The sequence below is a fragment of the Pristiophorus japonicus genome, chromosome 4 (assembly GCF_044704955.1).
Source record: "Pristiophorus japonicus isolate sPriJap1 chromosome 4, sPriJap1.hap1, whole genome shotgun sequence".
Lineage (NCBI taxonomy): Eukaryota > Metazoa > Chordata > Chondrichthyes > Pristiophoridae > Pristiophorus > Pristiophorus japonicus.
In genome coordinates, this window is record NC_091980.1 from 126,642,416 (window position 1) to 126,668,235 (window position 25,820).

A 25,820-nucleotide genomic window follows, 5' to 3' on the forward strand; every position below is an offset into this window, starting at 1 on the left:
ACCAAAAACTAGAGAGTGGGTGTTACATGCATAGATCTAGGAGATGAATATGGATTGAGTTAGTAAATCATAGAGATCCTGATGAATTTGAAAATACAGATTTGATATTCTGTGGGCTACATCATAGTCGGTCCCTCGAAATGAGGATGACTTGCGTCCATGCCAAAAAAGGATGCTGCTATAACTGTGTGACAAAAGGAGTCAGAGCTGAGAGTCAGTGAAGGACTGAGTCAGAGAAATAGTGAGAGAATGAAGGATGAAGCAATAAACATATTTAAACTGAAGAACAGTTTATTTATTTTAATTACAGAGTGAGCTTGATTGTTCCTCATTAATGGAGCAGTGAAGTCCGTTAATAGAAAACAAAAAGTTCAACAGAAGAAATTTATTGTCGCACCACTATGACCGAATGGACAACTTTCAAATTGGCAGATTTGGTCTGAGACTGACTGACTCAGCAAGTTCAACAATTTGCATATAACAGGGAGGCAGGGTGGGAGTGGAAGGGACAACTTTGCGGTTGGGAAAACTGGAAGAATGGGTTTCCTTCAGGTGCCACTGAATTTAACAACAGGACCTGATTTCCATTTTTGGACTTCATTTCCCAGCCGCAGACAGTCAGGTTGAGATGCTGGATGGCTGTCGGCCGGGTAGGCTCTCGACATCAGGCCACAGCCATGGAGCGGAGAGGAGGGAGGGAGAGATTGGGGATCGGGTGACCATCAATGGAGGAGGGCAGAGAGATCGGGTTTGGGCGGCCATCGAGGGTTAGGGCAGAGAGATCGGGGGTCGGGGTGACACTGATGGAGGGGCTGAAGAGATAGGGGAAGGAGGAGAGAAGATCATGGAAGAGGCTAGAGAGATTGGAAGGTGGAGAGAATATTGTGGAAGAGACGGAGAGATTAATAGACACCTCCTCGAGACCCATTTTATGTTTCTTTACTTATCCCATTAGCATCGCTTTTGCCTTACACCATCATTTCTTTTGTCATTTAATCTCTCCTGCCTTCCACCCTGTCATCGACCTTCCCTTTTGTTCTTTCCTCGCCTCCCCCTCTTTCCCTGCCTCTGTACTTGATTAAAACCTGTTACTCTAACTTTTTCCAGTTCTGATGAAAGGTCAACGAGCTGAAATATTAACTCTGTTTCTCTCTCCACAGATACTCCGTGACCTGCTGAGTGTTTCCAGCATTTTATGTTTTTATTTCAATTTCTAGCATTGGTGGTATTTTGCTCGTACAAAGAAATATTAGGAGCGGTGACCAAAAGTTTGATCAAAGAGGTAGATTTTAATAAGCCTCTTAAAGGAGAAGAGAGAGAGGCAGAGAGGTGGAGAAGTTGAGGGAGGGAATTCCAGAGCTTAGGACCTAGACAGCGGAAAACACGACCGCCAGTTGGAGGAACGCAGAGTTCACGGAGGGTTGTGGGGCTGGAGGACCTCACAGAGATAGGGAGAGGTGAGGCCATGGAGGGATTTAAACACGATGATGAGAATTTGAAATTCAAGGCATTGGTGGGCCAGGAGCTAATGTAGGTCAGCGAGCACAGGGGTGATGTGTGAATGGGACTTAGATAGTATGGGCTAGATTTTCGGTTTTCGGCAATAACGGTAGTTTTACACCAAAATTACCGTTTTGGCTACTCTACCATTTTTAGGCCTAACTTTCAGTCTTTATATATGCACCTGCATTGGTAAAGTCAGCATTGCACGAGGATTCACAGCGCAAACCGCAAGTTTCGGCAACTTTAGTCCGGGGTTGGTAGCGCTGCGAGAGAGGCCTTGGGAGGCGGAAAAAACACAAAATAAATTGCAACAAACATTCTCAAAACATTCAAAAAACCCGTACCTACTAAATCGCTGAAAAATATTTTAAAAATAAAAACTTTAACTTACCTTTTTGCAGGTCTTCATACTTACTGCTGCTGGCAGGGCTGCACCGACAGGTTTGACCCTGTCGGTATTCTGGACGTGGCGTACGGGTCGGGAGAGTGCCGAAAGTCTGACGCAAACACAATCTGCATCATTCCACGTCGGCACACCTCTCCCCGGCGGTATGCGGAAGCGCTGCCACAAAAAGTTGCCCGAGGATCCCGCCGACTGGGTTTTTGCCGCGCAGGGTCAAATCAAGGCGAAAACCCGGTCGCAAAGTCGCTGAAAATCCAGCCCGAAGTGTGTTAAGATATGGGCAGCAGAGTTTTGGATGAACTGAAGTTTACAGAGAGTGGAAGATGGCAGGTCGGCCAGGAGCGCTTTGGAATAGTCGAGTCTGGAGGTAATTAAAGCATGAATGAAGGTTTTAATAGCGATTGAGCTGAGGAGGGGCGGACATGAGCGATATTGCAAAAGTGGAAGTAGGCGATCTTGGTGATGGAGAGGATATGAGGTCGGATGCTCAGCTCAAGTTCAACTAGAAAGCTGAGGTTGCAAGCAGTCTGGTCCGGCATCAGACAGTGACCATGGAGATAGGGAATGGAATTTGCAGTATGGGGCCAAAGACAATAGCTTCGATCTCCCTAATGTTTAATTGGAATTGTTCAACGGATCATGTCTAAGATTCTGTTGCAAGCAGACCAATTGTTCATGGTGTCATGACTAATCCTATAGGTGTCTCACATTTGAAATATGAGACCATTAACAGCATGGGCTCCAATGCAGAGCAACAGTATGGGTCCTTCAGTCCACTGCAATATCCTCAGTATGGTTTACCAGATAGTGAGCCTAAGTATACTTTAAAGTGGGCTTTTCATCAGACTTAGCTGCTGGCTCAGTCTCGCTAGATAAAAGCACAGGTTAGAGATAAAGCTAGAGCATTCAAGCCCAATTCTCCAACACTTGTTTAGTTCAGTTTCATCTTGTCGTCAGAAAGTTATTGGTTCAGGTTGAACTCCAGGATGTGAATGTATAATTAAAGCCGATGCTCAAGTGGAGTACTACATAGTTGTAAGTTCTGACCTCTGGCTGAGACAATAAACTGAGGTCCCATCTGCCTGTTCTGGAGGATATTAACAATCCCCTGGCACTACTCAAAGACGAACAGAAAACTCTCCCAGTCTCCTGGCTCACGCTCCTCCCTCAATCAATGCCAGCAAAAGCAGACTAACTGGTCAGAGATCTTGTGGGCCTTTGCTGTGTGAAACCTGCTGGAATATAGAGCTCCACCTAGTGTATAACCATGCAAGTTATGTATGATGATTATTTTGTTATGATTACTTCTTCATTAAGGAGGGAGCAGTGTAATGTAGAGTGCCACCTAGTGGACTACTGCTCCACCTAGTGGATGACTGTGGCAATGCAACTACTAATGCAAATACAATAAAAGCATCATGTGAAAAGGTCACCTGACAAGTTCCTGATTGGAGCCATCTTGTGGTATGTGTGCTTCGTAAGAATATATCACATCTGCCATGATTGTCTACATAACAACAGCCTCTGCATTTCAGATTAATTAATTGTATTTCAAACACTCTGATGTTTTTGAGAAATCCAATGAAGTGCTATACAATGTTTTAAATTTAATAGGTAATTTTAATAATGTATTAACTGATTTTAATACGATGCGCAAATAAGACTGGAAGTAAGACCCACGTAGCATGATTAAAAGGATTACCTTGGCCCTTTTCATCTCCTGTTTTGGTAGAAATGACTCTATTTAGTAGAGAGTGCAGAAAATCATTCTCTGCTACAAATCTGCAATAATAATATAATTAAAATTAGTGAAATGGAAAAGCTGCATTAAAAAAGTCAAAGTAATTCTTTAACACAAAGGATTGAATGTGAAAAAGCCTGTAAATATCATCACAACATTTACCAACAGTTGTAAACAGTGTGTGTCCTTGTACCCTGAAATCATAAAAACGTTCAGACCGATTTCACGAGAAATATGGAACCAAAGGGAATCATCACAAGATGGCGGCAGTGTCATGAACAAATATTGACCAAAATGAAACTTTACACTCGATTTCTTGCTCAAAGGGACATGATTATCAAAAACTAATAAAGCAATCTTGTTCATCCTATCCGAACTGAACAGGGAACTGCCCCCTCACATTCTATGCAATGTACTGTATAAAATAGTTTGACTTACGGGTGGAAAGGAATAAAATGCTGTTTCTCTTCATCACTTTCTGTTTTGCCCTTTATGATATCGGTGATGTCCATAACTAGAAAGAGAGGCGGGAAATATTCTTTTTTAAAATACACCCCAACATAGCAGAGATGAAGCATTGTTCATGGTCCTTTGAGATCAATCTAAATGTACTAAACAGGTCTACCTCAGAGTAATGCGATCGGTTACAACAGTCAACTGACCTTAGCAATGTCCTTAAGTGCAATGCTGCCATAATTAAGAATTGTCAAAATAGAAATAATGGAGAGGTCATTATCCACAATTAGTTTTTTTTATGCTAGATACACTTCCATCACCGGTCATCTTCATAAAAGGGCCTTACATTCCCTCTGGCCCAAAGTGCACCTTTTTATGTCCAATATCTAAACAATAGCATGACCCAGAGAACCCTATGTATACCAGATGATAAGTTGCAGTCTTGTGAATTCTCTCGTCATAAGGAAGGTGGATTGAATAAATAGGGTATGGTAGCCTAGTGGTTATGGTACTGGACTAGCAATCAGAAAGTCCCAGGGTGGGAAGTTATAAAACTGAATTCAATAAATCTAGCAATTTGTGGGCTAGCACAAGAAAAATGACCATGAAAGCTGCTGAATTGTCATAAACTCCCAACTGGTTTAATGATGTCCTTCAGGATGAAAACCTGCCACCCCTATCGGGTCTGACTTACACATGACTCCAGTGCAAAGTAGCCCTCACAAGGACAATTAGGGAGAGGCAATAAATGTGACCTTGCCAGCATCCTGAGAGCTAATCATTTGTGAAAACACTCTAACCAAATGAGGTAAAATCTGCGAACAAATAACTGTGCAGGTGAAATTCAATAAGGCCCAGAAACAGGAAGTGCCACCGCGGGGCGAGATTTCCTCGCGCCCATAAAAAGATTGCAGGCAGCACTGTTATTATGGTGTTGCCTGCTGATTTGAATGATTTCAATGCACAGCCAAGTGACCAAAGCGTTGCTTCAGGCTGTCTGCTCGGCAGGAGGCCCAAAATAGCATCACTGGCGTAAGGTTTTTGCTTAAAGCAAGGCTATCATTATAAAAAGCAGTCTCGAACCCTTAAAGGGGAACTGCCTTCTGAATCAAAATTTAAAAATCATTCAAAATTACGCAGTCTCTAGCCCTTAGAGCTCAACTGTCTTCAAAAACACATTAAAATGATTCCAAAGTAGGCTGACTTCTGCATGTAAAAAATGGTAAAAGTGCTTTAGCACCAACATAAATGGCACAACAGGCTAGGGCATCCTTTCCAGGGGGTCAAAAGTGGAAGAAAGGTCCTCTACCTAAAGGGACCAGGTGGCCCTCCAGAAAGAAAAAGGTGGGACCAGATTTCCAAGGCCGTCACTGCCAACAGTGTCAGCCCCAAAATATGACTCCAGTGCCCAAAGAAGTTTCCTGACCTCAGACAGTGGTCAAGGTCAGTGAATGTATCTTCAAAAGCTGTCTCCTACCTACTGCTCCACTAGCCTCACACACTGCTCAATGCATGACTCCACCATCACTCACCTACCAACAATCTCTACCAAACACGAGGCACACCTCACACTCCTAGCTTCGACCACCGTCACTTGATTTAACACTCCAAGCCACCAGCTCCTTAAAGTCAATATGTAAGGCCATTTGCAGTGACCTCCAACTGAAAGTCAGCAGCCTTCTACCAGCCATGCTGCAGCCACTGGGGTAGCACTGCATGACATCACGAGGATGGGCAAAAGCACACACAAGACTGGGTGATTAGTTGACTTCCTGATGTCATGGACGATTTATATATAAATAAAATTGCATTGCTTTATGATGACTTTTATTTCAGCATTGTGGCCAAGACAACACTGTGATGGTCAGTAACAAAGGGAAGGTAAGGTGTGGGACAAATGTTGAAAGAGGAATTGAAGTTGTGGTCACTGATACTGCAGGCAAATGATTCAATCACAGATATAGAAACAAAGAAAATAGGTGCAGGAATAGGCCCTTCGGCCCTTCGAGCCTGCACCACCATTCAATAAGATCATGGCTGATCATTCCCTCAGTACCCCTTTCCTGCTTTCTCTCCATACCCCTTGATCCCCTTAACCGTAAGGGCCATATCCAACTCCCTCTTGAATATATCCAATGAACTGGGCTCAACAACTCTCTGCGGCAGAGAATTCCACAGGTTAACAACTCTCTGAGTGAAGAACTTTCTCTTCATCTCAGTCCTAAATGGCCTACCCCTTATCCTTAGACTATGTCCCCTGGTTCTGGCCAGAAAGGGACTGTCTGTGTTGCATCCTTCCTTCCGCTTCTTCCTCCTCTTCTGCTTCTTCCTCTCTCTGCGAGCAGCTTGTTCCCTTTGCTGCCTTTGCTTCATGTCCACGTGCCCCCCCAAGAATGTGAGCAAGTGGTCTTCTCAAAGGCAAAATACTGCGGATGCTGGAAATCAGAAATAAAAACTGAAGATGTTGGAAATATTCAGCAGGTCAGGCAGCATCTTGACCTGGGACGTTAACTATGTTTCTCTCTCCACAGATGCTACCTGATCTCCTGACCATTTCCAGCATTTTCTGTCTTCTCAGAGGCCTTCCTTTAACATCCAAAGCCCTGCACACTTTAACAACTTTTTAAGTATATTGCACCAAGCCACTACTTCAATATAAAAAAACACTACACCACACTACAAAAGCTGAAATCAAAACTTACTTAAACAATGTGTGTGCCCCTTTAAGAAGCACTGACAGCATCTCTCCAGTGCTGCTGCACGAATGTTTTTCCGTGCGTGTTGAGGAGAGGGCATCATTCTATGCGGTGATGTCCAAGATCAAGTTGTGTGTCAAATCAGGTGTTGAACGCTGATTGAGGTCACGATCTGCATATTTGCATGAGAGAGGTGAGCGCTGGCAATGGCGGCGCTATCAACTGCTCCAAAATGGCCGTCGCCCTGTTCTGCATCGGAAGCAAGGCGGCTGCCATTTTGTGAGGAACGACAACATTAACTTATGTTCAGAATAACTCCGCGAGACTGTGTTGTAAGCTCAAACCATTGTGACCTTGGGTCTCTTTAATATAACTCCAAAGTGAGGCAGTAGCGTGGTGGACTGCCTTTTATACCTGCTTGCACCAGGGTACACAGGTGACCCATAGGTCTCCCACAGGTGTGCCCTCTAGTGGCAAGTCTTACACACAGGTGAGGTTCACATACATAACATTAACAGTCGGCACTAAAGTATGGAATTTTTACGCCTGTTTCTTACATAAAATTTATGAACAAACAGTATGCAGTTTAACAGCAAGAAAATCTATTTTGATGAAAATTGAGGATGGTTAAGAGGTCAGAATTGGAGGAACGCAGAGATTTCAACAAAACTTGTATTTATATAGCGCCTTTTACAGAGTAAAATGTCCCAAGGAGCTTCACAGGCAGGTCATGAAACAAAATTTAACACTGAGCCACATAAGGGGAAATTAGGGCAGATGACCAAAAGCTTGGTCAAAGAGGTAGGTTTTAAGGAGAATCTTAAAGGAGGAAAGAAAGATAGAAAAGTGGAGAGGTTTAGGGAATTCCAGAGAATAGGGCATAGGCAGCTAAATGCACTGCCACAATGTTCGAGCAATTAAAATCAGGGATGCTCAAGAGGCCACAATTAGAGGAGCGCAGGTATCTCGGGGGGGGGGGGTCTAAGTTATGGTGCAGATATATGGTCGGAAGCTCATTTCAGGGACAGATATGGCACGAAAGTTGTGAACAGTCTGGTGATGCCTTAGACAGAAGCTAGGGAGAAGGATGGAGTCAGTGGCTCGGGAATGGAGTTTATGGCGGGCACCAAAGGCAATGGGGTGGAAATTCGGTTATGCCTCTGTTGCGACGTTAATCCAGGCGGAGCAGTAAATTTTGCGCCTGGAAATGGTTTGCGTCTCCAGCCATAAATTTCACAATCTGGGCTCTGAGTGTGGAGCGAAGTGCTAGGGATCCACACCTTTTTTAGGGCACTAGACTGGCTGAACAACGGAAAATCCCGAGCTAAACAACCGGTCTCGGTCCCTAAGAAAGGCTTCCGTGGAAAAAGAAATCTGATAAAAAAACACCAAAAACATTCCCAACACTTTACTGGCACCACATCCAATTGAGTTGCAAAAATAAGAAAGTAAAAAACAATCACACTTACCTCAGGTAGACATTCCTTCTCTCACTACCGCTCGGACCGCCAGCTTTCACAAGTGGTCCCACCGGGGCGCTTTAGAAGGTGCAACGGATCGGGCGCGAATCAAATTTCGAACTGGTGTCGCAACCAGGGGCATTGCACACCGGTTCGCTTCTCGGGCGGTGCGCTCCACACCCCTGCAAACCTGGCACCGAATATCCCGACGGGGCGCTGGTAGCTGGCCGCCTGCCCAGAAATGCTTTCCGCTGCCATTACCGCCCAGCTGGGGTGAAAACAGAAGAGGCAACAAACCAAAAATCCAGCCCAATGGCTTCGGTCTTCCCAATATTTAATTGCAGGAGATTTTTGGTTGATTTTGGAGGGTTGCAGGGCTAGAGGAGGTTGCAGAGATAAGGAGAGGTGAAACCTTGGAGGGATGTGGAACGGGATCCAATTTAGGTCAGTGAGCACAGGAGCAAGTATTTTGAGGCTATGCTTGCTCAGGCTGTGAAGTATAGACAGCCATTGGACTGGTGGCTGTGCGATCCACACTCTCTGTGAGTCACCCTGTCTCTCTGTCAACAGTGACCTTAATTTATGAGATAAAGGCTCTGCCCACCAAGCTGTCAATCACAGTGACTACCCTGGGATGAGTGCCAACCCTTTGACGGGAGGGGATAATATACATCTCCTGATTTAATTAATCCACAACAGCTATACTGAATTGAAGCAATCTCTAATGATTGTCAAAGGCACTTGTCAGTGAAGGTAAGCAACCTAGTTAACTAAGCCCTGAAGTTTCCTATTGTTCACAGCAATGTTGCCATGTCTTGGACTAAGCCGATCTATGTCTTGTCACTTGAGATTAACTAATTACACCTTGAAATCACTATTGTGCGAGCCTAGATGAATCACCTTGTAAAAAATTTAATGGACAAACAGACTGGTGGCTTACTGTTAAAAAGAATGAAGTGTTCGACCTTGGAAGTTAACCACTTACATGTTGAAACCAATAGCACAAAATGGAAGTTAGCAAATTCAACATGGGCAATCTAGGCAACAATCCATTTCATTGAGATGAATGCATTTGGGGAGGGCTAACAAAGAAAGGGAATGCGCAATAAATGGTAGGACACTGAGAAGTGTAGAGGAACAAAGGGACCTTGGAGAACATGTCCACAGATCCCTGAAGGTAGCAGGCCAGGTAGATAAAGTGGTTAAGAAGGCATACAGAATGCTTGCCTTTATTAGCTGAGGCATAGAATGCAAGAGCAGGGCAGTTATGCATGAACTATATAAAACACTGGTTAGGCCACAGCTGGAGTACTGCGTGCAGTCCTAGTTACCGCATTACCGAAAGGATGTGATTGCACTGGAGAGGGTACAGAGGAGATTTACGAGGATGTTGCCGTGAGTGGAGAATCTTAGCTGTGAGGACAGATTGGAAAGGCTGGGTTTGTTTTCTTTGGAACAGAGGAGGATGAGGGAGACCTCATTGAGGTGTATACAATTATGAGGGGCCTGGATATAATGGATAGAAAGGGTCTATTTCCCTTAATAGAGGGGTCATCAACCAGGGGACATTAAATTTAAAGTAATCGGTAGAAGGTTTAGAGGGAATTTGAGGGGAAACTTCTTCACACAGAGGGTTTTGGGGATCTAGAACTCACTGCCTCAAAGGATGGGAGAGGTAGAAACCCTCACCACATTTAAAAAATACTTGGATGTGCACTTGAAATGCCGTAACCTACAGGGTTACGGACCAAGAGCTGGAAAGTGGGATTAGGCTGGATAGCCTCATGTTGGCTGGCACGTAACGATGGCCGAAATGGCCTCCTTCCATGCTGTAAACTTCTATGATTCTATGATGAACGTTGTGGGTCCTATTGTAGGGCACCTTTGTTTATTGATCCTATAACAGACATTAGACCACTCATTTACCTATGTGGACTACTGCTCCACCTAGTGGACTACTGTGGTAATGCAACTACTGCTGTAGATACTAAACGCATCATGTGACAAGGTCACATGACAAGTTCCTGTAGAGCCATCTTGTATATGTGTGTGTTTGTTATGTCGTAGAGAAGATATGACAGTAAGGGGCCTAACGGCTGTTTGAGATGGTTCTCAAGGAAGCCTGAAAAGTGACCCGGCTCTATATTGGGTCAAACATCATTCAGGTGCTTTGCGTGTGGGACGTTGCTTCCTGAAATTGGTCTCCATTGCATCTATTTTACATTGTAAAATGGGCATATCGAATTCTAATTTCTGCTTTGTGTCTCACCCTCTCAATGGTAGCCATATACAAAATTATCCTTCTCCCTCCCTTCCACATGCCCCCATCTTCTTCTCTCTCCCAAACATTCGCTTTTCTCGTTCTCTTGCATCCTTATCTTTCACATACACTCTCTCCATCTCTATTTCTCTTACTCAATCTTATTTAGAGTAGAAATAGAAGCGATCACAGTCACCAAGTATAAGATATTAAGTAATATAGACTATGATAATGCTTTATTTGAGGCTATGTAACAGAATTGCCTCAAATATCTCTTTGTTGCACCTTGTACAAGCTCTTCCAAAAGTTCTGTGGTGCTGGGATTTTTCCTCTCCAATCTATTTGCTACTATTACAGTTCAGGCGTTTGTGGCTATTTACTCCATGAATAGAACCCAGATGTGAGCCATCTTGAAATGCTTAAGTGGTTAGCTGCCCCAGACAGTCCCATGCTGAGTTGGCCATGAATAATTCCCAAGCAATGGCCCATTCATTAGCAATATCTGGCCATGCAGGAGACATCTAGCAAATTGGTATCCACAAATCCTGAAGTGGAGAAAACTGCAGGGCTGTGGGGAAAGAGTAGGGGAATGGGACTAATTAGATCGCACTGCCAAAGAGCTCTGTCATAGGCACGATGGGCCGAATGGCCTCCTTCTGTGCTGTAAGAGTCTTTGATTCTATGAAATCTCTTTGAACTCAGCTAGGCTTTGCAAAGACACTTTTTAAGAACGAACATAGATACCAATAAGTCAGAGTAAAAAAGCAACAGAAAGGCTGAGAGCGAAAAATAACCCCTGCACTATTGGCAGGACAGGTAGCAAAGTGATTATATCTCTCTATATTATGGGGTACGGTAGCATAGTGGTTCTTACAGGCCAAACAATCTAGAATGCCTAGACCAATAATCCAGAGAATTTGATTTGAAAACCCACCGTGGCAGCTTGAGAATTTGAATTAAGTTTAAATCATTAATAGTTCTACTGTTATTAAAACTTTTTCTTCTTGCCTTGAGAACTGGAATGAAGCTGCCTCCCAGCAACATTCCCTTGGAGAGGGGAGAGTAAGGGTTGGCACTGAATCCTGAGAAGGTCAGACACTTGTCGTGATGAGACAGAGAGAAGCAACCTGATAAAGGTGGGAACTATGGCAGTGGTACGGGGATGAGTGTGGAAATGGGAGCAGGAGATACGGGAGGTCAAATCCTTTCCCCTATTGTCCCTGCCTTGCCACCTGCCCTAATGTTGATGACTGGGCATGCTCTGAGACTGGAAATACCAACATCGTTATTGCTTCATCACGTGACTCACTGTTAATATTGGGAGGGTGCGAGTGGGAGAATCCAGCCGGTGTGATACTAGAAATCATCTGCTGCTCCTGTTGATGACGTTAGGAGAGTAAAAGCTTATAATATTAAATTACTTCGTAAAACAATCACCTCACAAATGTTTCCGACCTCACTTCGCAAAGTCTAATCTTCCTTTCTGCAATGTAAGATAAACGGAACGCCAATGTTTGGCAGATAGTCTGTGACTGGAATCAAGCACAGAGATACAGGATGATGGCTCCTCCCTCTGGTGCCCTGTAAAGATCCTTGTGAAATGTGTTAGGCCAGTCTGAAATTATTTTCATTGCAGAAGTGTAATCACAAATTTATTCACTGATTACTGTTGGAGGCATTGAACGCAGAAATGTGTGATGCAGGGAAGGAGACTTTATCTTATGAGTTTGGTTTTTAAGTAAATTATTGATTTGATTCCTGTATCTGAATGGGATTGGGTTTGAATGAGCTCCCCTCCATGTAAATATAGCCTGTTGACATTCACTTTCAAGGGCTCCTCATGAAAAAAATGAGTGAACTTACCAAGGTTTCTTCGACAGCACCTCCCAAACCCGTGACCTCTACCACGTAGAAGGACAAGGGCAGCAGGCGCATGGGAACATCACCATCTCCAAGTTCCCCTCCAAGTTACACGCTGTCCTGACTTGGAAATATATCACCATTCCTTCATCGACGCTGGGTCAAAATCATGGAACTCCCTCCCTAACAGCACTGTGGGAGCACCTTCACCACATGATTGCAGCGGTTCAAGAAGACGGCTCACCACAACCTTCTCAAGGGCAATTAGGGATAGTAATAAATGCTGGCCTTGCTAGCAACGCCCACATCCCGGAACAAATAAAAAAAAGTCATCATCGTCATCATAGGCGGTCCCTCGAACGAGAATAGAAACATAGAAACATAGAAAATAGGTGCAGGAGCAGGCCATTCAGCCCTTCTAGCCTGCACCGCCATTCAATGAGTTCATGGCTGAACATGAAACTTCAGTACCCCCTTCCTGCTTTCTCGCCATACCCCTTGATCCCCCGAGTAGTAAGGACTTCATCTAACTCCCTTTTGAATATATTTAGTGAATTGGCCTCAACTACTTTCTGTGGTAGAGAATTCCACAGGTTCACCACTCTCTGGGTGAAGAAGTTTCTCCTCATCTCGGTCCTAAATGGCTTACCCCTTATCCTTAGACTGTGACCCCTGGTTCTGGACTTCCCCAACATTGGAAACATTCTTCCTGCATCCAACCTGTCCAAACCTGTCAGAATTTTAAACGTTTCTATGAGGTCCCCACTCACTCTTCTGAACTCCAGTGAATACAAGCCCAGTTGATCCAGTCTTTCTTGATAGGTCAGTCCCACCATCCCAGGAATCAGTCTGGTGAATCTTTGCTGCACTCCCTCAATAGCAAGAACGTCCTTCCTCAAGTTAGGAGACCAAAACTGTACACAATACTCCAGGTGTGGCCTCACCAAGGCCCTATACAACTGTAGCAACACCTCCCTGCCCCTGTACTCAAATCCCCTCGCTATGAAGGCCAACATGCCATTTGCTTTCTTAACCGCCTGCTGTACCTGCATGCCAACCTTCAATGACTGATGTACCATGACACCCAGGTCTCGCTGCACCTTCCCCCTTCCTAATCTGTCACCATTCAGATAATAGTCTGTCTCTCTGTTTTTACCACCAAAGTGGATAACCTCACATTTATCCACATTATACTTCATCTGCCACGCATTTGCCCACTCACCTAACCTATCCAAGTCACTCTGCAGCCTCATAGCATCCTCCTCGCAGCTCACACTGCCACCCAACTTAGTGTCATCCGCAAATTTGGAGATACTGCATTTAATCCCCTCGTCTAAATCATTAATGTACAATGTAAACAGCTGGGGCCCCAGCACAGAACCTTGCGGTACCCCACTAGTCACTGCCTGCCATTCTGAAAAGTACCCATTTACTCCTACTCTTTGCTTCCTGTCTGACAACCAGTTCTCAATTCACGTCAGCACACTACCCCCAATCCCATGTGCTTTAACTTTGCACATTAATCTCCTGTGTGGGACCTTGTCGAAAGCCTTCTGAAAGTCCAAATATACCACATCAACTGGTTCTCCTTTGTCCACTTTACTGGAAACATCCTCAAAAAATTCCAGAAGATTTGTCAAGCATGATCTCCCTTTCACAAATCCATGCTGACTTGGACCTATCATGTCACCATTTTCCAAATGCGCTGCTATGACATCCTTAATAATTGATTCCATCATTTTACCCTACTGACCGGTCTATAATTCCCTGTTTTCTCTCTCCCTCCTTTTTTAAAAAGTGGGGTTACATTGGCTACCCTCCACTCCATAGGAACTGATCCATAGCCACGGTTGAGCCACCTTCCCTTTTTTATTTTTATGCCAGACAGGAATGTACAATTGTTGTAATTCATCTATGCGGTCTCTAAATGTCTGCCATTGCCCATCCACAGTCAACCGCTTAAGTATCATTCGCCAATCTATCTTAGCCAATTCACGCCTCATACCTTCAAAGTTACCCTTCTTTAAATTCTGGACCATGGTCTCTGAATTAACTGTTTCATTCTCCATCCTAATGCAGAATTCCACCATATTATGGTCACTCTTCCCCAAGGGGCCTCGCACAATGAGATTGTTAATTAATCCTCTCTCATTACACAACACCCAGTCTAAGATGGCCTCCCCCCTAGTTGGTTCCTCGACATATTGCTTCCACATGAGTTCACAGATGTTTCAATGAAGGACCCGATGTTCCAGTCCTGAACTCCAGTTGAGGGGGTGGAAGATGCCTGTGCGTGAATTTTTTTAACGTGTGGTGACCATTGCACATCAGCCACCACATGGGCTTGACAGAGCTAGGTCTTTATCCAGTGGTAAGGATTAACCAGGATGACTGGAGACCTGCTCTGCTGCACGGACCTAATGCGCACACATATCGCAGTGTGGACAGGTCCGTGCTGCCCCTGGGCCCTCGGTTCTTCTGGGCTCCGTGCCCTTATTCGCCGCACCTCTGCCACGATGTTCAAGGGCCCGGCGCTCCAGCTCTATTTATAGTCCTGACCTGCGGTGGTGTTCTCACACAGGTCGGGGCGGCCCAGGATATTCCAGGGCCCGGCGCTCCAGCGATATTTATAGCCCTGACCTGCGGTGGTATTCTCACACAGGTCAGCGCGGCTCAAAAAAAAAGTACGGGAGAGCTGTTGACATTGTGGACTGTACCCCAAGATGAGTTGGTGCTTTCAGGAGAAGGCGGGGGAGGGCAAGGGAACTGAGTGGGAGGAAATTTTAAAAAACAGGCAAGGAATGCGAGCAACGGCAATGGATGCAAAACGGGAAAAGTATTTCATTCCTCCGCACAGTCCTCTCTCACCTTGATGCACAAATAAATATAACAGAATCAGACCTAAGCAAACTATGACGCTGTGTGGAAAATTTTTCTTTCACAGCGATGGGATTCTTGGAAATGATTTTAATGTTAACCGCATTGTCCTTACTTCTGTTAAGATTTCACCAGCCTTCAATTTAATTTAAAATTCAATTTAATTTAAATTTAAGTAACTTAAATTAGCCTTACCAAGTGCTAATGGGATCGAGATGTGAAGGGTCTGTGTGTCGCACCAAGGAGCACAGAGTGTAGAAGGACACTCCACTGGATTAAACAATATTGCATTTTAATCTCAATGTACCGACAGGCAACTGAACTTGGTCAAGCCAAAGGAAATCAATTCACTGTCAGTCAATAGCTCTTATGCATAAAGCACAATCTTGTGGCAGATCGTTAAGATAACAATAAAGAACCATCAATAGTGTGGTGAAATTGCAGTTATTAAACAGTTGACTTCCTTTCAGAGCCACTCTGATTTGATTAGCTTTAATTAGATGCTGTTTAAGAAAAGAACTGCTCCCAAACTGATGGGATGGAAGTTACTCCTCTCTGTAGGCTGTAAAGGTCCGAGCTGAAATAAGTTTGGGCCCCAATCCAGTTCCTCGAGGGCATGGACCCACAGCACAATACTGCCCCTATTGGTGTTATTTGGTACTCATTTGGCAATCTCATAGAGCGGGCATTAAATGGCTGGTGTGGGAAATGGAAAACGTGGTTTGGTTCGAGAGCATCTATTTCTGAGGCTGGTGATGAGGAACATTTTTTGTGTAAAATAAAGGGAGCTTCAGTCTGAATCTAAGCCGGGAAAGCTCATAAGAACATAAGAACATAAGAAATAGGAGCAAGAGTAGGCCATTTGACCCCTCGAGCCTGCTCCGCCATTTAATAACATCATGGCTGATCTGATCATGGACTCAGCTCCACTTCCCTTCCCGCTCCCCATAACCCTTTATTCCCTTATCTCTCAAAAATCTGTCTATCTCCGCCTTAAATATATTCAATGACCTATACTCTACAGCTCTCTGAGGCAGAGAATTTCATAGATTTAAAACCCTCAGAGAGAAGAAATTCCTTCTCATCTCAGTTTTAAATGGGCGACCCCTTATTCTGAAACAATGCCCCCTAGTTTTATTTTCCCCTAAGAGTGGAAATATCCTTTCTGCATCCACTATATCAAGCCCCCTCCTTGTCTTATATGTTTCAATAAGTTCACCTCTCATTCTTCTGAACTCCAGTGAGTATAGGCCCAACCTGTTCAACTTTTCTTCATAAGTCAACCCTCTCATCTCCGGAATCAACCCAGTGAACCTTCTCTGACCAGCCTACAATGCAATGATATCCTTCCTTAAATACAGAGACCAAAACTGCAATCAGTACTCCAGGTGTGGTCTCACCAATACCCTGTACAGTTGTAGGAGGACTTCCCTGCTTTTATACTCCATCCCCCTTGCAATAAATGCCAACATTCCATTTGCCTTCCTGATTACATGCTGTACCTGCATACTAGCTTTTTGTGTTTCATGCACAAGGACCCCCAGGACTCTCTCTGCAGCACTTTGCAATTTTTCTCCATTTAAATTATAATTTGCTTTTCTATTATTTCTGCCAAAGTGGATAACCTCACATTTTCCCACATTGTACTCCATCTGCCAAATTTTTGCCCATTAACTTAGCCTGTCTATATCCCTTTACAGATTGTTTGTGTCCTCCTCACAATTTGCATTCCCACCCATCTTTGTATCATCAGCAAACTTGGCTACATTACACTCGGTCCCTTCATCCAAGTCATTTGTAAATAGTTGAGGCCCCAGCACTGATCCCTGAGGCACACCACTTTGCCTCATTGCCAACCGGAAAATGACCCATTTATCCCGACTCTCTGCTTTCTGTTAGTTAGTTAATCCTCCATCCATGCTATTACCCTCAAACCCATGAACTTTTATCTTGTGCAGTAACCTTTTATGTGGCACCTTATCGAATGCTTTCTGGAAATCCAGCTAGATTCTGATGTTGGGTGCCTGAAAAGGCCAGGATTCCTTGGTACTAAATCTTTCATTGCTTTCAGCATAAAGTTACTCCATATTATTTTAAGTAATTGGACAGGTAGTGAGGTATGATTTGACTTGCACAGGATAAATGTTCACTTAACATGAGTACAGAAGAGAGTTACTAGAATGGATCCAGGGATGAGGGATTAATGTGAATTACTGGAGAATTACTGGACCCAGTGGCCCACAGCAACACCATGGGGGAGGGGAGATCAGGGAGCCAGCTCCCCGGAGGGCGAGTGTGTGCCTCAAGTGATGCTCAGCAGCACACTGATGATGAGGCCGACTTCAAGGATCTCACCAGACAGTCATTGCGGATGCACAGTGATCTGCTGGGTGTTTTGTCAAGGGTGCCCGAGAGTGTCGATGCACTTGCTTTGAGTGTGGTGGAGGCCGCCTCAACGATTGGATTTGTGTCTCAGCAGCCCATCGAACCCATCCTTGGTAGATACCAACAGATGTTGGATGCTTAGAGCAGAGAAACCTAAAAGCAGTTTTAATGAAGCTGTTTAACATCATGAAGGGTTTAGTTGTAAAGTAGTAAATAAAGAGAAACTGTTTCCAGGTGAAGGGTCAATAACCAGAGGGAACAGATTTAAGATGATTGGCAAAAGAACTAGAAGCAACATAAGGAAAAACTTTTTAATGTAATAATTGGTTAAGGTTTGGAATGCACTGCCTGATAGGGAGGTGAAAACTAATTCAATAATAGCCTTCAAAAAGGGAATTGAATAAATACTTAAAAGAGAAAAAAATTGTAGCGATATGGGGAAAGAGCGCGGGAGTGGGACTAACTGAATTGCTCTTCAAAAGAGCTGGCGTAGGCTCAATGGGTAGAATGGCCCCCTTCTGTGCTTCACTATTTTATGATCCTATGAGTATGTGGTATTAGAGGACTACTGGTGTCCATAGAACTATATCCAGCAAAGCACTAGAATGGGGAGTAGTGGTGATGGAGGACACAGTTACATTTTCCGGAGGGATTTAGGGGTCAAAATTTGGTACCGCCATTTCTGAGGCATTGTCACCGCATGAGAGAAATTTTTAACGCCTTGCTTTAGGCGCACCCCCCAACTGCAAAATTGTTGCACATTTACGTGGATGCGCTATGCTGCCCTAAGTGGACCGTTAAGTGTGGGCTCTACATCCGGGAATTATACAGCACTTGGAGCTCCACCACAGACATAATGGCGCCACCTGGATTCCATTGAGGCGTTGATTGGGCGCCTCAATGCCTCGTGGGTATATTCGCTTCCTACGCATTCACTCAGAAGCTGAGCATGGCAGACCCAGCAGCAGCTCGTCAGCGTGCCCATCGGTTCTCGGATGCTGCCCTGGATGCCCTCCTTGATGCCCTGCAGAGTCAACGGCTACCAACTCACAGAGGCCGATGGAGGGAAATCTCACAAGAAGTTTCTGCGATTGACATGGTGGCCAGGACAGCCACTGAATGAGTACAAAATTGGAACGACATGATGCGGCTGGTGAGGGTGAGTATCTTACATTTGAACCGTCAAGATGCGAAGCTCTGACCTCACTGTACTCTCTGCTCAATGTAGTGTTTGGGAATCCATGCTCTATGTGGGTGAGGCCAGGTGGAAGGTTCCCTTTGAAGCCTCACCCACTGCAAGGCCCTGCATGCGCTGTTAACCTTGTTACTCGGTTCTGCAGACCCACCTCTCAAGTTGTTGACTCCTAAGTCTTCATATATATCTCAAAGATGGTAGCCTCCCTGTTACAGTTAGGTCCTGGCCCCAAATTCAAGCATTGCCGCAGCAAATCCACGCAGGGAATGGAAGTTACATCGAACTGTGAAAACTCTCATACAGTTATGTGTACTAAAATATGTAAGACACTTGGGACACACTGATGGAAGGCCTCTAACTCAGACGTTCTCTTTCATCTCACAGAACAAGCTTGACCACAACCGCAGGGACCAGATGAGGACTGCAGGAGGGGACTCCGACCTGCAGGTCCTGACTCCGTTCGAGGAATGCGTCTCGGACTTGATGGGTGACATGGTGGTGGATGAGGCCGACCCCCCCCCCGGTGACAGTGTGTTGAGTTCCTTTACAGAATCCGCCATTACACTTAGACCTGACACCGCAATCCTTCAGCTCTTTCCATGAGACTACCATACTCGAATGCGCTTCCCACTCCTGGCGCCCTCCCCTGCAACTAACCACTCTTCTCTGGTTTTGTGCTTTCAGATGATGACTCAGAAGTCCAGGGGCATAGACGTCAGCCTCCCACTGCAGATGATGGTGGAGAGGATGAGTAGGCGGAGTACACATCTCTGGACGTGACCGACGATCCAGCGTCCTCACAGAGCGGGGCTAGCAGCTTTTTGTCGGAAGGCATGGTCAGGGAGATGGAGGTGGGTGATGCTCCTGGACTCAGTGGCCCGCAGCAACACCATGGGGGAGAGGAAGCCCGGAGGCCTGCTCCCTGGAGGGTGAGTGCATGCCTGAGTGATGCTCAGCAGCACTCTGATGATGAGGCCGACTTCGAGGATCTCACCAGACCGTCATTGCAGATGCACAGTGATCTGCTGGGTGTTTTGTCAAGGGTGCCCGAGAGTGTCAATGCATTTGCTTTGAGTGTGGTGGAGGCCGCCTCAACGATTGGATTTGTGTCTCAGCAGCCCATCGAACCCATCCTTGGTAGATACCAACAGATGTTGGATGCTTCAAATGACCATGGGGTCCCAGATATGGTGGCATGGGCTATGGCTGACGTGGCAGTAGCCATTGAGCACCAGGCCGACGCTATGGTAGGCTTGCAGACTGTCATGTCATCAGTGTGTAATGGCATCAATCAGCTCCATGGTGTGCTGCAGTCGCAGTCTGCCCTGATGCAGAGCCAACTTGAATCCACGCAGGCACTGACCACTGCCATCGTGTCTGGGGCCCCATCAGTTGCATGGGGAACTAACGTTGGCGAAGCACGGCAGCAATCTGTGCTCAGCCAGATAGCTCCAGATGCTGAGGCTCTGACCTGGAGGAGTGGCAGCGTGTTGGACCTGTTGGAACGTGATGTCCTCTGTCAGGACTACATCATTCCATGATTGCCCCTGCCGCCCTCTGCATCCCATCCATCACAGAATGCTGCCACCCATGCTGTGGTGATGCAGTCCGCAGCCAGCCTTTCCAGCACCCGAGGTGGTGCAGAACGTACTGCTCGGCCATCACTGTGGCAGCGAATGCTTCCCAGAAATGCTGTCCTTGCTCCATGATGAAGTAATGTGAATAGCTGCACGTGCACGTGGGTGATAATGTTTCAAAGGATCTGGTTTCAATTATTGTTTGCTGTGGATGATGGCGTCCTTTAGTGCTTCTTTATAGCACACTATGGTGTTTTGTGTCAATAAAAATGTGTTTCATCTGTCACAATCTTGTGTTGCCATTTGTATGCACAGAGGCTTGGAGGGTGGGGTGCGATGTCTTCAGCAGATGGCCAGGTGAAGATGCTGACCAGGTGAGGCGGGGCCCGCAATGCCAGATGAGTGCAATGGATTGCTCCCTGAACCCTGGGGCAGCCCACTATCCTGGCAAAGCCTCGGGTGCGCTCATCCACGTCTTCCCTGGACATGCTGAACTTGATCTGGTGTATTCGTTTGCTGCAGAGAGCGTCGGTCACCTGGCGAATGGCGGTATGTTATGTTTTAAAAAATTACTGCCGAATTTTGCGTCACGCGTGAACAGCACCGAGCGCCACTCCCAACCTCCTAACTCCCAGTTAACACCTAACACCGGCGTTATCAGCATATGTTAGCAACTGAATTTTGATCCCTTGGATCTGTTGTGTAACTGGGTAGAAAGATGACAAATTAAATGTAGTACTGAAAGATGCAAAGTATTGCACCTTGGAAGAAATATGAGCAACAAAGACAGAAAATTAAGGTAGTAGAATTAGCACAGAGGCTTTGAAAGAGGTGTAGTAGATGTTCAATGTCAAGATAAAGGTCAGAAGTAATTAAGTAGAATGTTGGGATATTTAGCCTAGTACCAATCCAGATACCATCTCATGTAAGTATTTAGTACTGCATAGATTATAACGTATCAGTGAAGGAATGTCACTGAGGAAAACTCACAGGAACCAATCCATAACACATCAATATCATGCTCATTTTTTTTCACAAAATCACAAGAAATATATTGATGCGAAAAACCATTTGGCCATTGTTCATCTATTCAGAAAGAACCACATCCAATAGTCTCTTCAATGATTCCAGTGCCTTTATCTCCAATACCCTACGCTAAAGTCACTTCCATGAATTGATCAATCTTTGTGTGAAGAACTTGCTGGTATTAGTCTTAACCTTGCCTTTCACTAGTTCGGACCAATGCTGCCTTGTTCTATCCTTAGTTTAATTTAAAATAGTATACTTTCCATGAATGTATTACTTGCTTGACATGATATTGCTGAATCTGTTGACATATTGCTCATGTTGCAGGATTCAATGTAGTTAAGCTTGTGTTATACATTGAAACAAATCAGAGGTGATAGGATAGCTGGGATTTAGAAAGCATTTTGTAAGAGATCTGCTCAGAGACATTAAAATCAATGGTAGTGTTTTGGTTGGATGAGGCAATATAAAGCACTTTTTTGTGCTGTGGATTCATTCAGATATGGCACCTACAATGAACGATTGCATAATATAAGTGTGTGGTGAGGAGCTCAGTGATGTAATAGCTATCCCACTCATGTCGCGAGCCAAAATCATGAAACGTTTTCCAATCCTGAGTTATGAAATAAAAATATAGGAACTGAAGAAAGTATGGAATGAGAAAAGGTCATTCAGTCCAAGTTCATTCCTTCCATAAGCTAGGTACAACTTGCCCAATGAAGACTCAACCCAACCAACTCAATCTCCTCAAGAAGGCACCAACCGTAGACAAACATCGAGAAAGATAATGTTATGTAAAATTCCTTCCTACCCCAAAGATAATATTTCAGTATAAATCCAATCTGAGACCAACTCTAACTAGTAATATTCCTCAAGTGGATCATCCACAGTTCCAGCAGCATCTAAACAATGGTATTCCATGGAGTATTTGACCATTTGTTTCTATCTGTATCTCTACAAGCCGTATTCTCATTCTTATTAATACTTTCTGGCCCAGATTAATGCGATGTAGGTCTTCTCTGGCTATAAGCCTGAATTGAATTTAGGCAGTCTCCATCCATTTTCAAATAGGAATGTACCCACAACATAAAACTTTTCTAATTCAAAATAATTGGCAGCCTCACTCAAAGAAAGTCATTGGATAGTAGGTGTAGGGAATGGAAAAAATATCACACTGGTGCTATAGGAGATGCTCGTCAGAGGATTGGGCTGAGGGACATTGTTGGGTTATATAGAGGGAACTAACTAACCTTAGCCCTGACCTTAGGTGCCTGAAAGTGTTACATTACCTAACACTAACATTCCCCACTTGGAGTACAAAATTCACCCAACAAGACAAAAAAAATACAGACTTCCCTTTCAAGAAGAGTTTATCGAACAGCATAGATTGTTTTCCCACTAGTCTGTGTCTCTTTGAATACTCAAGTCCTGTTTGAGGCAATGTTCACAATCCAAGTTAAATGACCTCTTTATGGTCATAGTATCTATTCTTCTCTGTACTTCAAAGCCTGTATCTTATCGCCTCTCACTCGTCCCATCTCTGATAAGGACTATTTCAGTCACTATCATACCCTTGATTCTCCATCATATTTCCTGTCAGCAGCAGCGGAAAGCAATATATTGTGTAGCTGTTAATTACCTGCCACCCCAAAAGGTCGTCTTAACCCTTGAGTACATTTCTTCTGGTGTGTGTCTCTCAGATCCATCCTTCCAACTCGGACTATTTGGCAAATTAGATAAATTTTATCCCGATTCAAATCCTTGTTTCCCAGATCCTAAACAAAATCAAAATCAGAGTTAAGTATTCTCTTCAGAGTATATTGATATAAAATCATTTTCAGATAATTGGTTTCAAAACATATTTTAATTCTTACTGACTGGGACTAACAAATTGAAAGGTGCAAGGTTATTTTGAAATAATAGTTATTATTAGACAAACGCCTCAATGCTCGCTCTGGCTTTGTACTGAAGTATTTATTGCTACAAGCCAAATACTTATTCATTATCTTAACTATAGGAGCAACAAGGCGATTTTCCACCCCAACTACGCTACATCATCAACAGTCTCATTTGAAGCGTGAATCACTCATTTTGTGTTTTTCTTCATTTGGGACGAACTTGATATATTATACATAAAAATAAACAGGGTTCCTGCGATGGAACAAGATGATCCACAAGTCTAATCCGAACATGTGACCTTTCATAGAAACATAGAAACATAGAAAATAGGTGCAGGAGCAGGCCATTCAGCCCTTCTAGCCTGCACCGCCATTCAATGAGTTCATGGCTGAACATGAAACTTCAGTACCCCCTTCCTGCTTTCTCGCCATAACCCTTGATCCCCCGAGTAGTAAGGACTTCATCTAACTCCCTTTTGAATATATTTAGTGAATTGGCCTCAACTACTTTCTGTGGTAGAGAATTCCACAGGTTCACCACTCTCTGGGTGAAGAAGTTTCTCCTCATCTCAGTCCTAAATGGCTTACCCCTTATCCTCAGACTGTGACCCCTGGTTCTGGACTTCCCCAACATTGGGAACATTCTTCCTGCATCTAACCTGTCTAAACCCGTCAGAATTTTAAACGTTTCAATGAGGTCCCCTCTCATTCTTCTGAACTTCAGTGAATACAAGCCCAGTTGATCCAGTCTTTCTTGATAGGTCAGTCCCGCCATCCCGGGAATCAGTCTGGTGAATCTTCGCTGCACTCCCTCAATAGCAAGAATGTCCTTCCTCAAGTTAGGAGACCAAAACTGTACACAATACTCCAGGTGTGGCCTCACCAAGGCCCTGTACAACTGTAGCAACACCTCCCTGCCCCTGTATTCAAATCCCCTCGCTATGAAGGCCAACATGCCATTTGCTTTCTTAACCGCCTGCTGTACCGGCATGCTAACCTTCAATGACTGATGTACCATGACACCCAGGTCTCGTTGCACCTTCCCTTTTCCTAATCTGTCACCATTCAGATAATAGTCTGTCTCTCTGTTTTTACCACCAAAGTGGATAACCTCACATTTATCCACATTATACTTCATCTGCCATGCATTTGCCCACTCACCTAACCTATCCAAGTCACTCTGCAGTCTAATAGCATCCTCCTCGCAGCTCACACTGCCACCCAACTTAGTGTCATCCGCAAATTTGGAGATACTGCATTTAATCCCCTCGTCTAAATCATTAATGTACAATGTAAACAGCTGGGGCTCCAGCACAGAACCTTGCGGCACCCCACTATTCACTGCCTGCCATTCTGAAAAGTACCCGTTTACTCCTACTCTTTGCTTCCTGTCTGACAACCAGTTCTCAATCCACATCAGCACACTACCCCCAATCCTATGTGCTTTAACTTTGCACATTAATCTCTTGTGTGGGACCTTGTCGAAAGCCTTCTGAAAGTCCAAATATACCACATCAACTGGTTCTCCTTTGTCCACTTTACTGGAAACATCCTCAAAAAATTCCAGAAGATTTGTCAAGCATGATTTCCCTTTCACAAATCCATGCTGACTTGGACCTATCATGTCACCATTTTCCAGATGCACTGCTATGACATCCTTAATAATTGATTCCATCATTTTACCCACTACTGAGGTCAGGCTGACCGGTCTATAATTCCCTGTTTTCTCTCTCCCTCCTTTTTTAAAAAGTGGGGTTACATTGGCTACCCTCCACTCCATAGGAACTGATCCAGAGTCAATGGAATGTTGGAAAATGACTGTCAATGCATCCGCTATTTCCAAGGCCACCTCCTTAAGTACTCTGGGATGCAGTCCATCAGGCCCTGGGGATTTATCGGTCTTCAATCCCATCAATTTCCCCAACACAATTTCCCGACTAATAAAGATTTCCCTCAGTTCCCCCTCCTTACTAGACCCTCTGACCCCTTTTATATCCGGAAGGTTGTTTGTATCCTCCTTAGTGAATACCGAACCAAAGTACTTGTTCAATTATTCTGCCATTTCTTTGTTCCCCGTTATGACTTCTCTTGATTCTGACTGCAGGGGACCTACGTTTGTCTTTACTAACCTTTTTCTCTTTACATACCTATAGAAACTTTTGCAATCCGCCTTAATGTTCCCTGCAAGCTTCTTCTCGTACTCCATTTTCCCTGCCCTAATCAAACCCTTTGTCCTCCTCTGCTGAGTTCTAAATTTCTCCCAGTCCCCAGGTTCGCTGCTATTTCTGGCCAATTTGTATGCCACTTCCTTGGCTTTAATACTATCCCTGATTTCCCTAGATAGCCACGGTTGAGCCACCTTCCCTTTTTTATTTTTACGCCAGACAGGAATGTACAATTGTTGTAATTCATCCATGCGGTCTCTAAATGTCTGCCATTGCCCATCCACAGTCAACCCCCTAAGTATCATTCGCCAATCTATC

The 25,820-nt window shown here is 44.5% G+C and overlaps 1 protein-coding gene across 3 annotated transcripts in view; it reads right to left on the reverse strand.

Moving 5' to 3' along the window:
- LOC139263058 (dedicator of cytokinesis protein 2-like) overlaps positions 1 to 25,820 on the reverse strand; it is a 770,661-nt gene that overhangs the window by 655,026 nt on the left and 89,815 nt on the right. For all 3 annotated transcript variants that reach the window (XR_011593033.1, XM_070878576.1, XM_070878575.1), the window contains exons 10-12: positions 23,079 to 23,214; positions 4,086 to 4,161; positions 3,609 to 3,688 (exon numbers count right to left, since the gene is read on the reverse strand). Coding sequence is in view for 2 of the 3 variants with exons in the window: in XM_070878576.1 (XP_070734677.1) it covers positions 3,609 to 3,688; positions 4,086 to 4,161; positions 23,079 to 23,214 (292 nt within the window). In the remaining variant the exon portion in view is untranslated. The remainder of the gene's footprint in view (positions 1 to 3,608; positions 3,689 to 4,085; positions 4,162 to 23,078; positions 23,215 to 25,820) is intronic.